Here is a 14,144-nt window from a genome sequence, read left to right on the forward strand (position 1 = left end):
TGATCTCATCCTTGCCACACACTTACTAACTCCAAATTCACTCAGATAATTGACCCACTATTAATTTACCCTGTAGACACGTATCCATGTTAATTCTATGGAAATGACATCCATCTTTCCTTCTCTCCTCTCTCCCCCCTCTTCCTAACCCAGTGAAAGCAGACGACCTGCAGACCATCAAGAGAGAGCTGACCCAGATCAAACACAAGGTGGACTACCTGCTGGAGAGTCTGGAACGCATGGAGAAGGACCACAGCAAGAAGTCAGGTAGGACGGGACAGACACTAGTGATGGAAGTACACTTGTTGCCCACTGCATTTTCAGACATATTAGGTATGAAACAACTCATTTTTGTTTATCAATAAAATCTCTCTCTCTCTCCCTCTCTAGACATGAAGAGTAGTGGGAAGCCGGAGCCCGGGGAGGTGTCTCCTCTCCTCAACTGCGGAGGAAAGGAGGAAAGCCTGAAGAGGGAGAGAGAGAACCAGTCTCTCAACGACTCAGAAGAGGAGGGAGACCTACTGGAGGAACAGGAGGTGAGGCTAACATTGACATTTTAGCTTGTCATTTAGCAGAAGCTCTTATCCAGACATTTCCACACTTTTTTTCGTACTGGTCCCCCGTGGGAATCGAACCCACAACCCTTGTGTTGCAAGCACCGTGCTCTACAAACTGAGACACTTGAGAGGGGATAGGAATTCTTGGGAACGGAGAACTGCTAGAAGAGGGGGAAAAGTGTTATGGAAGAGAGAAGTGCAGAAGAGAAGGCAGATGGAAAGGAATTAAAAGAAAACATTGAGGAGGAAGTAGTGGCTGTCAGTGCACTACTTTTGACTATGGCTCTGGTCAAAAGTAGTGCACTGTGGAGGTAAAAGGGTGCCATTTGGGACGCAGACTGTCTTATGTCAGCTTATTGAATCCTGCCGGCAGGTAAAGAATCGAGGAAGGGAGGACAATGATGAGGAAGAGGAAGAAGGAGAGGAAGATGGAGATGACGCCAACGGAGAAGGCGCTTAAACAACGCAAACACGCACACAAACCCTGACAAACACAAAACAAAATGTGTATAACTGTACATGCCAACACGCACACATACATGGACAGTTGTACTTACTTAGCTTTGTATTCATATGGACGTTTCAACTATATACTGTACGGTTTTGAATGTGAGCTCCCACATACAAATTCAGTAACACTCTACCATTTACTGTATGTCAAGGAAATATATGTCCCTCCTTCCTCTCTTTGGATGTCTCTCCTGTATTATTGTGTAGCCTTGTTCGACCATCCTGATCTCGCAAGCTTACATTCTGTGAAGTGAAAGGAAACGAGAGAGCGAGAGCGCAGCGGTCAGGATGTTTCTTTACATATCATTGAGATTTGGTTTATTCTAGTTTGGGTCAATTTCAATTCAGGAAGCACACTGACTTTCCAATTCTCTTTTCAATGAGGAATTTGGAATTGGAATTTGGTTTACTTTCTGAATTGACTGTAATTAAAATGGAATTGACCCCAACCCTTTTCTGGATGCAGTGGTTCTGAAACTTCTCCTCGGGACCCCAGCCATTCCATGTATTTGATCTATTCCAGAGCTAGCACACCTGATTCAACTTGTCAACTAATCAAGACCTTGACTAGGTGAATCAGGTGAGCTAGTTCAGGGCTACAACAAAATTATGAAATGTCTGGGGGTCCCCTAGAGCAGGGGTACGCAACTCTTACCCTACGAGGTCCGGAGCCTGCTGGTTTTCTGTTCTACCTTATAATGAATTTCACACACCTGGTGTCACAGGTCTAAATTAGTCCTTGACTAGAGGGGAACAGAAAATGCAGTGGAACTGGCTTCGAGGTCCAGAGTTGAGTTTGAGGGCCCTAGAGCATTAATTCCCAAACTGTGGGGCGCGTGATTTTTTTATATATTTTTAAGGAACTCAGTCCGGCTTTAAACGTGCTCTTGAAAGTTGTAATAGTAGATTTGACAAGGTGCAATTTTGAAACTGGGTAGTGAATCAGCAGTTTTCCTCATTTCATGTCAGTCATTGCATGCCTTAGAGAGCTATTTATAACTTACCAGAAATGTCCAGATCAACTAGCCCATGTCAGTTACCGTTTTTTTATTTAGATTTTTTAGCCCATAGATATTGTTGTCATTTTGTAGTCACTCAAATATCACATGAATACATATAGATTAAACATGGCCTAAATGTATAGAAATGCAAGAACATTTGCTTTAAAACCCCATGACAAAATGTGTAGAATTGCGGGAAATAAGCTTTCAATCTGCAAAATTCTCTCCACCAACAAGAGGGGTGAGAACAGTTTGTGTCATGAACAGTGCTTGTGCCCATAGAAATAGACGTGGCAGGGGTGCGCTGGATGTTCCCCAATACTGGAAGGGGGGCCCCGAGTGAAAAAGTTTGGGAACCCCTGCCCTAGAGGTTTGAAAACAACTGAACTGGAGGATAGCTGACAGGACACTGGGTGCTGTACTGCTGTATTTCCTTCAGGTGGCACTGTGCAACGACAGTTTTACACTGAGGCTACGATGACGTGGCACTGGAGTCAAAATAATTTTACAAATAAGGTAAATGATGATACAGACTTGTGTAGGAGGATGTTATGTCAGGATTTTCCTCTGTGTGCCGTTTTTATTGGCCAGAACGATTTTCATTATTTGTGTTTGTCAGGAAATACATAAGGACATTGACCTTATCTGACCTTGAGTTCTGTAATGGGCATTATCCATGTTGGTTTGTTTATCTCGGTTGCCATGTGATTTCAGTTGATCATTACATGGACTGTGCTTGTGAATACAAATTATAGGCTCATGTTCACTTCACAGTTCCTGTGATAACTAACGAATCAGCAAGTCCCTCACATTATCTGCCTCCGTGAAACAGAGGTCCTCAAATCAGAATGGTGAGATTGACAGATGGAATAGAAATGAAAAGAGTAATGATTAAAGATAAAAGAAAGCGGGATGAATAATTATTATGGACAGGATTTCGGGAGGACAGACGGTGATCAGGAGAAAAGCGACAGATGAAGATAGTGAATAAAGGAAGGACAGGATGTAAAAAGACTGATAAAGAGTAGAGACAGATAAAGGAGTGGATGACAGATGGAGGGATGAGGATGGAGAGATGGAGGACATGTGGAAAAGGTTTTGTAAGATTCCGGAACAGGAGATATGAAGGAAATGTTCAACAGATGATTCTATCTTCCTGAGTCAATTTGTATTCAACCAACACTCACATTCTGAGCAAAGGCCATGCATGATAGGGGAAGTAACTCACTTTGGTTTTAGTATATGATATGATCTTCGTATATTCTGTAAGGGATAATCAACAAGGGGCTATGCATTCTATGGAAAATAATGAACGCGTGGAAGGTGTAGTCTACGACGACGCGCTAGCAGAGCTAACTTTCCACGTCGTTCATTCTTTTCCGGAGAACACATAGAGCTCTGAGTTGATTATCCTTTTTATACCATGGATATAATTTAACAAGTAGAAATGTGTTCAACATCCACTGAAGTAGCTAGCATTTTTACTAGATAGCTACAGTAGTTGCCTTGGTAACCAAACAAACAGACTTGCTAGTTTAGCTAACCAAACCATCAGGCCTATACTTGCTATTATGAAAATATATTTCAACAATGCCAATAATGTTTTCAATTTGACTTTTGTTTTCAAAAGCAGCTCAAACATAGAACATCTAAGAATGAACTATAGCCATTGAATGCACGCTCTAGAATTCCCTTCAAGCCAATCAGAAATGAGTATTCAACAACGCCATAGTATATAATCTGATGTTATATACTGAACAAAAAGATGAACGCAACATGCAACAATTTCAACTACTTTATTGAGTTACAGTTCATATAAGGAAATCAGTCAATTGAAATAAATAAATTAGGCCTTAATCTATGGATTTCACATGACTGGGCAGGGGCGCAGCCATGGGAGGGCATAGGCCCAACCACTGGGAGCCAGGCCCACCCACTGGGGAGCCAGGCCCAGCCAAACAAAAGGGCTTTATTACAGACAGAAATACTCCACAGTTTCATCAGCTGTCAGGGAGGCTGGTCTCAGATGATCCCGCAGGTAAAGAAGCCGGATGTGGAGGTCCTGGGCTGGCGTTGTTACACATGGTCTGCAGTTGTGAGGCCAGTTGGACATACTGCCAAATTCTCTAAAACGACGTTGGAGACGGCTTATGGTAGAGAAATTAACATTCAGGATTGGAAGTGATGCAGACAATTACATTGATGGAAGTTACAATCTATCTGAAATATTAAAGCTGATCTACCCCCTAAAAAATAAAAAATAAAAATAAACATTCAGTTCTCTGGCAACAGCTCTGGTGGACATTCCTGCAGCCAGCTTGCCTATTGCACGCTCCCATCAAAACTTGAGACATCTGTGGCATTGTGTTGTTTGACAAAACTGCACATTTTAGAGTGGCCTTTTATTGGCCCTAGCACAAGTTGCACCTGTGTAATGATCATGTTGTTTAATCAGGTTCTTGATATGCCACACCTGTCAGGAGGATGGATTATCTTGGCAAAGGAGGTGGGATGTAAAAAAAATGTGTGCACAAAATTTGAGAGAAATAAGCTTTTTGTGCATATGGAACATTTCTGGGATCTTTTATTTCAGCTCATGAAACATGGGACTTGTTGCGTTTATATTTTTGTTCAGTATATAATGTGATTTTATTATATTACATTATTATAAGATTTTGTTATGTTAATATGAAGTTAGTATATAATATGTAGTTTATGATACAATGCTTTGTTATTATACCCTGAGAGTACAAAACATTAGGAACATCTTTCTAATATTGAGTTTCACCCCCTTTTGCCCCCAGAACTGCCTCAATTCGTCAGGGCATGGACTCTACAAGGTAGCGACAGCATTCCACAGAGATGCTGACCCATGTTGACGCCAATGCTTCCCACAGTTGTGTCAAGTTGGCTGGATGTCCTTTGGGTGGTGGACCATTCTTGATACACACGGGAAACTGTTGAGTGTGAAAAACCCAGCAGCTTTGCAGTTTTTGACACACTCAAACCAGTGCGCCTGGCACGTACTACCATACCCCGTTCAAAGGCACTTAAGTATTTTATCTTGCCCATTCACCCGCTGAATGGCACAGCTAGAAGCACAAGCATTTCGCTACACCCGCAATAACATCTGCTAAAAACGTGTATGTGAATCCATGTCTCAATTGTCTCAAGGCTTAAAAATACTTCTTTAAGATGACTCCTCCCCTTAATCTACAGTGATTGAAGTGGATTTAACAAGTGACATCAATAAGGGTTCATAGCTTTCACCTGGATTCAACTAGTCAGTATATAGCTAGGTTTCCATGCAATTTGCAAAAGATTTTCATGCGAATATTATAAAATCTGCATTAAACAATATGCTAATTTTCCCACCAGAGATGTGTTTCCGTCAAACTGACTTTTTGCGGATAAAAGGCTGTGCGTGATGATGTTTTGCACATAAAAATAAATTTTACAGTTAAAATCCAATGTACCGAATGAAAAATACAACTTAAATGGGTTTCCATCGCATTTTCAACTCTACTGATGGTTTTGTCACAAAAACTGTTGCGTTAAATAGCAAACACACACACATAGCACACAGCACTGATAACACTCTTGGTTAACTCCTTGGAGAGAACCTCGTTCCCAGTCTCAATTGCTACTGCATATACAGTACCAGTCAAAAGTTTGGACACACCTACTCATTCAAGGGTTTTTCTTTATTTTTACAATTTTCTACATTGTAGAATAATAGTGAAGACATCAAAACTATGAAATAACACATATGGAATCATGTAGTAACCAAAAAAGTGTTAAACAAATCAAAATATATTTTAGATTTTAGATTCTTCAAAATAGCCACCCTTTGCCTTGATGACAGCTTTGCACACTCTTGGCATTCGCTCAACCATCTTCACCTGGAACGCTTGTCCAACAGTCTTGAAGGAGTTCCCACACTTGTTGGCTGCTTTCCCTTCACTCTGTGGTCTAACTCATCCCAAACTATCTCAATTGGTTTGAAGTCGGTTGATTGTGGAGGCCAGGTCATCTGATGCATCACTCTCCTTCTTGGTCAAATAGCCCTTACACAGCCTGGAGGTGTGTTGGGTCATTGTCCTGTTGAAAAACAAATGATAGTCCAACTAAGGGCAAACCAGACGGGATGGCGTATCGCTGCAGCATGCTCTGGTAGCCATGCACGTTAAGTGTGCCTTGAATTCTAAGTAAATCAGCAACAGTGTCACCAGCAAACCACACCATCACATCTCCTCCATGCTCCACGGTGGGAACCACACATGCAGAGATCATCCGTTCACCTACTCTGCGTCTCACAAAGACACAGCGGTTGGAACCAAAAATCTCAAATTTGGACTCAATAGACCAAAGGACAGATTTCCACCGGTCTAATGTCCATTGCTTGTGTTTCTTGGCCCAAGCAAGTCTCTTCTTAATATTGCTGTCCTTTAGTAGTGGTTTCTTTGCAGCAATTTGACCATGAAGGCCTGATTCACGCAGTCTCCTCTGAACAGTTGATGTTGAGATGTGTCTGTTACTTGAACTCTGTGAAGCATTTATTTGGGCTGCAATTTCTGAGGCTGGTAACTCTAATGAACTTATCCTCTGCAGCAGAGGTAGCTCTGTGTCTTCCATTCCTGTGGCGGTCCTCATGAGAGCCAGTTTCATCATAGCGCTTGATGGTTTTTGTGACTGCACTTGAAGAAACTCTTGACATTTTCCCGATTGGCTGATCTTCATGTCTTAAAGTAATGATGGACTGTCGTTTCTCTTTGCTTATTTGAGCTGTTCTTGACATAATATGGACTTGGTCTTTTACCAAATAGGGCTATCCTCTGTATACCACCCCTACCTTGTCACAACACAACTGATTGGCTCAAACACATTAAGATGGAAAGAAATTCCACTAATTAACTTTTAACAAGGCACATCTGTTAATTGAAATGCATTCCAGGTAACTACCTCATGAAGCTGGTTGAGAGAATGCCAAGAGTGTGCAAAGCTGTCATCAAGACAAAGGGTGGCTACTTTGAAGAGTCTCAAATATAACATATATTTTGATTTGTTTAACACTTTTTTGGTTGCTATATGATTCCATATGTGTTATTTCATAGTTTCGAATGAGTAGGTGTGTCCAAACTTTTGACTGGTACTGTATGTTCGGGGAGAAAGACGGCTGGTAGGCCAGATTACCTTGGAGATGCTGGGAGATGGAGATTGGAGAACGGAATACTAATATAACAAAGAGAATGTAACCTAAAGAGAGGTCATTGAGGCTAAGAGAGAGTGGGAGATGAGAAGAGAGGGATGAGAAGGGTGTGAGAGGAATGAGATGAAAGAGGAGCGCTTTGTAGCGCCAGGGAGGTCATGGGACAGGGGGAGAGGGAGCGAGAGAAAGAGGGAGGGAGAGATGGAGCTGTAAGCCCAGAGGGCGATTTATCAGCGTCTCCCACTGGGCAGTGTGTGTGTGCGTATGTGTGTATCCTTGTTTGTGTATGTGTGCATGCATGTGTGCATGTGTGTGTATGTACGTGTGCATGCATGCGTATGTGTGTGTGTGTGCGTATTTGCGTTTGCGAATGGTATTGTGCTGTGGTTGCCCTGCAACTAGCCTCAAAGCTGGACTGAATGTCAATGAGAAGAGAACTCCAGAAGAGAACAAAACCAATGGTTAGGAGAGAGAAGAGAGGAGAGGAACAGGTCAAGGGGGACAGAAGGGAGGGAGGGATGAGGGAGTACGTTAGAAGAAAAGAGTGAGATGGAAAGAGAGGGAGTCTGTGTGTGAAAGACAGTGTTATCGTGGAGGAGGGGAGGAGAGGAGGAGGAGGAGGAGGAGGAGAAGAGAGGAGGGGGAGCTATTTGTTTCCTGCCTTTTGTCTCCCTTTGGCGATGCACAGTCATGGAGGGATGGAGTGAGGGAGAGGATATATCTCCCTCTGATGCTGTCCCTCTCTTTCCATTCCTCTCTCCATACATCCTCTTTCTCTCCCTCTCTTTCCATTCCTCTCTCTGGATCCCTCTCTTTCTATCCTTCCTCTACCTTTCCCTCCCTCTCTCTCATTCTCCCTCCTGAGCCATTATCGAGGTCAGACAATACAGTGTTAGTCCAGATTAGATCCACAGAATGGTAGTCAACCAGGAATATCCCTGTTTATAAACTGGGTGGTTCGAGCCCTGAATGCTGATAGGCCGAAAGCCGTGGTATACCACGGGTATGACAAAACATGTATTTTTACTGCTCTAATTTCGTTGGTAACCAGTTTATAATAGCAATAATGCACCTTGGGGGTTTGTGGTATATTGCCAATATACCACGGCTATGGGCTGTATCCAGGCACTCTGCGTTGCGTCGTGCATAAGAACAGCCCTTAGCCGTGGTATATAGGCCATGTACCACACCTCCTCGTGCCTCATTGCTTAAATAACACAATCCACTACAAAGCTGACTATACATCTGCTTTTGAAAAACACAAAGTGGATTTTAAGTGAAAAATCTAACATCAGCAATGTTTTAAAAAATTCTTGGAAAATCCCCATGCTTTATAAATCTGATGGGGAGGGTGTGAGAGAGAGTGCAGAAAAGAGAGAGGAGAGAGGGTGGTAGAAAGAGAGAAAGGAACAGAGAGAGAGAGGGAAAAAGAGAGAGCGGGGGATAGAGAGAGAGGGAGGGTGGGAGCAAAAGAGAGCCAAAGGGAGAGGAACAGAGAGAGGAGGGGAAAAACTGAGAAAAGAGATAGGGAGTAACAGAAAGAAAGTGTGAAAGAGGGAGAGAGGGGCAGTGTGAAAGAGACAGTCCTGATGTTATGGTGAATGCCCCTACTTTCAATTAACTTTAAAAAGTGTAGATGAAGGGGAGTTAAAGAAGGATTTTTAAGCCTTGAGACAATTGAGACATGGATTGTGTATGTGTGCCATTCAGAGGGTGAATGGGCAAGACAAAATATTTAAATGCCTTTGAATGGGGTATGGTAGTAGGTGCCAGGCACACCGGTTTTTCAGGCTCAACAGTTTCCCGTGTGTATCAAGAATGGTCCACCACCCAAAGGACATGCATCCAACTTGACACAACTGTGGGGAGCATTGGAGTCAACATGGGTCAACATCCCTGTGGAACGCTTTCGAAGACCTTGCCCCGACAAATTGTTCTGAGTGCAAAAGGGGGGTGGGGGGTGCAACTCAATATTAGGAAGTTATTCCTAATGTTTGGTATACTCAGTGTATAAACAACTAACTAATTAACAAATACATAGGGATGTAGCTGTCACGCCCTGACTCTGGGGACTCTTATTTGTTGAGTCAGGGTGTGATTTTCTATGTGGTGTAGATCTATGTTTATAATCTAGTATGTCTAGATCTATGTTGGCCGGTGTGGTTCCCAATCAGAGGCAGCTGTCGCTCATTGTCTGTATGAAAAATACAAAAATTATGTATGCACTCACTAACTGTAAGTCGCTCTGGATAAGAGCGTCTGCTAAATGACTAAAATGTAAATGTAGTTTGTGGGTGGAATTTTCCTTCAAGTAGGTCAGGCAGGATGTTGTGATGTCACTCCCAATGGAATCGTCCGCCGGGCCAATCACGTTGGAGCAGGGACACACCCCCTAGCTGCCACTGCCTCAGGAAAACAATCACACCGGACACACCCCCCCTCTCCCTGCAGCTGTCTCAACAACACACTCACTCTCAAACACACACAAATATACACTACAATAACAGACTTCTTTCATCTCTAGAGATATAAGTCAGGGGTGCCCAGACTTTTTCACCCCTTTCCAACAAACTGTTCATGACACAAATTGCTCACACCCCTCTTGTTGGTGGAGAGAATTTTGCAGGTTTAAAGCTTATTTCCTGCAATACTACACATTTTGTCATGGGGTGCAAAGAACATTTTGCAGGTTTAAAGCAATTGTTTTTGCAATTCTATAAATCTTGCCATGTTTAGTGTGTATTCATTTGATATTTGAATGACAAAAAAATTACAACAATATCTATGGGCTAAAAAAACATTGGGATAGTTGATCTGGGTATTTCTGACAAGTTATAAATAGCTCTCTAAGGTATGCAAAGACTAACATGACAAGAGGAACTGATGATGCACTACCCAATTGCACCTTGTGCATTCTATTATTACAACTTTCAAGAGTAAGTTTAAAGCCGGACTGAGTTCCTTAAAAAAAACAAAGAATAAAATACAAATAAAAACAATTTGGGAACCACTGATATAAGTAACTTGCGCTCTCCTTTTTTTTCTTACTCCTTTTCTCCCCCTTTTTCTCTTCCCTCATGTTTTCTCCCATGAAACTAACTTTACCCATAGCTTTATGCCATCCACTCTCAAACATACACTACATGACCAAAAGTATGTGGACACCTGCTCGTTGAACATGTTATTCCAAAATCATGGGCATTAATATGGAGTTGGTCCCCCCTTTGCTGCTATAACAGCCTCCACTCTTCTGGGAAGGCTTTCCAGTAGATGTTGTAACATTACTGCGGGGACTTGCTTCCATTCAGCCACATTAGTGAGGTCGGGCACTATTTCTGTATGGACCTCGCTTTGTGCACGGGGGCAATGTCATGCTGAAACAGGAACGGGACTGCCACAAAGTTGGAAGCACAGAATCGTCTAGAATGTAATTTATGCTGTAGCGTTAAGATTTTCCTTCACTGGAACTAGGGGGCTTTGCCCGAACCATGAAAAACAGCACCAGACCATTATTCTTCCTCCACCAAACATTACAGTTGGCACTATGCATTTGGGCAGGTAGCGTTCTCCTGGCATCTGCCAAACCCAGATTTGTCCGTCGGACAGCCGACGCTTGGAATTGTGGTGATCTTAGGCTTGTGTGAACTGACGAACAGTTCTTGTGCTGACGTATTTTCCAGAAACAGTTTGGAACTCAGTATTGAGTGTTGCAACCGAGGACAGACGATTTCTACGCGCTTCAGCACTCGCCGGTCCCGTACTTACAGTTGACCGGGGCAGCTCAAGCAGGGCAGAAATTTGATGAACTGACTTGTTGGAAAGGTGGCATCCTGTGACGGTGCCACGTTGAAAGTCACTGAGCTCTTCAGTAAGGCCATTCTACTGCCAATGTTTGTCTATGGAGATTGCTTGGCTGTGTGCTCGATTTTATACACCTGTCAGCAACGAGTGTGGCTGAAATAGCCGAATCCACTCATTTGAAGGGGTGTCCACATACTTTTGTATATATAGTGTATGTGTTAGTAGGCTATATTTTTTATATAGGAGGGGGGTGTACAATGGGTCCACAGGAGACTGCTGAGGGGAGGACGGCTCATTATAATGGCTGGAATGGAATCCAACACATGGAAAACACGTGTTTGATGTGTTCGATACCATTCCATTGATTCCATTCCAGCCATTCCTATGAGCCCATCCTTCCCCAATTAAGGTGCCACCAGCCGCCTGTGAGTGGGTCATGATCAGACTGGGTCAGACCTGGTCTGGTGTCCACATACAGAACAGAGAAACGGACAGACCGATCTATACAGTGCCATCAGCATGCCTAAGGCACAGAGAGAGGGGAAGGAGAGATGGGTGTAGGGCAGACAGAGAGTGAGGGGGTGAGGGAGGGAGAGAGAGATGGGGGGCATATATATGACGCTGAGAACATTCTCACTGTGAAAATATTTTATTGGTTTGTTCAAAGTATTTTTTTCTTTACATTATCTTCAATCAGAACAAACATCTCTCTCTCTCTCTCTCTCTCTCTCTCTCTCTCTCTCTCTCTCTCTCTCTCTCTCTCTCTCTCTCTCTCTGTCACAGGGATCTTTACAGCACTTTCAGCTGCTACATGAGAAATGGAACAGCTATTGCCAATGGATATGATCACAACTCCAGCGATGGTGATGACATGGTGAGCACTGTGTCCTTGGAGGTCGGGAATCAGGTCTGGGTGACTCATCGATCACACTCACATTGGGGATGAGGAACTGATCACCACCTTCAATGGCTTTCTGCTCTTCCCCATGCGAGGAGAGAGCAGGGCCCGCATTCATAAAGTGTCTCAGAGTAGGAGTGCTGATCTAGGATCTGTTTTCCTTTTTAGATCATAATGAATCAGGGCCCTGGTGTGTAGAAGGCAATACAGTGTAGAGAACCTTACATATGTGTCTGTACAGCCAATGTTAGAAATGTCAGCTTTGCATAATACATTACAGCTAACAAATAATTTCCATGCAATATTAAATCTGTGCACTGTTACTATGAAATACATTATTGTGGAGGAGGGAATGCTTATTTTGATCAAAATGACAGAGAAGATGACACGAAAAAAGTACATGTGTTTGTGTTGTATCCGTTGCCAGTGTTTATGTTGACTTTCTTGTGACTAAGGTGATAGTGGTGCCATGGAGTCGAAGAGTTCCACCATCAAGTCCAACTGGAAAATATACCTTTGGTTGATCTAAGGGTATAACAGACAAAAACAGGAACTGAAACAAGGTACAATGCATTTGGAAAGTGTTCAGACCCCTTGACTTTTTTCATATTTTGTTACGTTACAGCCTTATTCTACAATTGATTAAATACATTTTTTCCCACATCAATCTACACACAATACCCCATAATGACGAAGCGAAAACAGGTTTTTTGAAATTTTTGCAAATGTATTTAAAATAAAAAACAGAAATACCCTATTTACATAAGTATTCAGACCCTTTGCTTAAAGACTCAAAATTAAACTGTTCCTGTTTCCATTGATCATCCTTGAGATGTTTCCACTACTTTATTGGTGTCCACCTGTTGTAAATTCAATTGATTGGACATGATTTGGAAATGCACACACTTGTCTATACAGTGGGGAAAAAAAGTATTTAGTCAGCCACCAATTGTGCAAGTTCTCCCACTTAAAAAGATGAGAGAGGCCTGTAATTTTCATCATAGGTACACGTCAACTATGACAGACAAATTGAGATTTTTTTCTCCAGAAAATCACATTGTAGGATTTTTAATGAATATATTTGCAAATTATGGTGGAAAATAAGTATTTGGTCACCTACAAACAAGCAAGATTTCTGGCTCTCACAGACCTGTAACTTCTTCTTTAAGAGGCTCCTCTGTCCTCCACTCGTTACCTGTATTAATGGCACCTGTTTGAACTTGTTATCAGTATAAAAGACACCTGTCCACAACCTCAAACAGTCACACTCCAAACTCCACTATGGCCAAGACCAAAGAGATGTCAAAGGACACCAGAAACAAAATTGTAGACCTGCATCAGGCTGGGAAGACTGAATCTGCAATAGGTAAGCAGCTTGGTTTGTAGAAATCAACTGTGGGTGCAATTATTAGGAAATGGAAGACATACAAGACCACTGATAATCTCCCTCGATCTGGGGCTCCACGCAAGATCTCACCCCGTGGGGTCAAAATTATCACAAGAACGGTGAGCAAAAATCCCAGAACCACACGGGGGACCTAGTGAATGACCTGCAGAGAGCTGGGACCAAAGTAGAAAAGCCTACCATCAGTAACACACTACGCCGCCAGGGACTCAAATCCTGCAGTGCAAGACGTGTCCCCCTGCTAAAGCCAGTACATGTCCAGGCCCGTCTGAAGTTTGCTAGAGTGCATTTGGATGATCCAGAAGATGATTGGGAGAATGTCATACGGTCAGATGAAACCAAAATATAACTTTTTTGGTAAAAACTCAACTTGTCGTGTTTGGAGGACAAAGAATGCTGAGTTGCATCCAAAGAACATACCTACTGTGAAGCATGGGGGTGGAAACATCATGCCTTGGGGCTGTTTTTCTGCAAAGGGACCAGGACGACTGATCCGTGTAAAGGAAAGAATGAATGGGGCCATGTATCGTGAGATTTTGAGTGAAAACCTCCTTCCATCAGCAAGGGCATTGAAGATGAAACGTGGCTGGGTCTTTCAGCATGACAATGATCCCAAACACACCGCCCGGGCAACGAAGGAGTGGCTTCGTAAGAAGCATTTCAAGGTCCTGGAGTGGCCTAGCCAGTCTCCAGATCTCAACCCCATAGAAAATCTTTGGAGGGAGTTGAAAGTCCGTGTTGCCCAGCGACAGCCCCAAAACAT

General features: G+C 42.8%; 1 protein-coding gene across 7 annotated transcripts in view; it reads left to right on the forward strand.

Annotated features, from left to right (window-relative positions):
* Window positions 1-14,144, forward strand: part of LOC121571347 (heterogeneous nuclear ribonucleoprotein C) — a 32,049-nt gene that overhangs the window by 15,409 nt on the left and 2,496 nt on the right. For 4 of the 7 annotated variants that reach the window (XM_041882756.2, XM_041882759.2, XM_041882757.2 and 1 more), the window contains 3 exons: window positions 154-267; window positions 391-536; window positions 931-1,250. In XM_041882756.2, coding sequence (XP_041738690.2) covers window positions 154-267; window positions 391-536; window positions 931-1,017 — 347 coding nt within the window. In that variant the 3' untranslated portion in view covers window positions 1,018-1,250. Of the gene's footprint in view, window positions 1-153; window positions 268-390; window positions 537-930; window positions 1,251-11,861; window positions 12,558-14,144 lie in introns of those variants that run through there. The other 3 variants (XR_006001697.2, XR_006001696.2, XM_041882758.2) reach the window with 3 other exon arrangements.

Source organism: Coregonus clupeaformis, chromosome 8 (assembly GCF_020615455.1).
Source record: "Coregonus clupeaformis isolate EN_2021a chromosome 8, ASM2061545v1, whole genome shotgun sequence".
Lineage (NCBI taxonomy): Eukaryota > Metazoa > Chordata > Actinopteri > Salmoniformes > Salmonidae > Coregonus > Coregonus clupeaformis.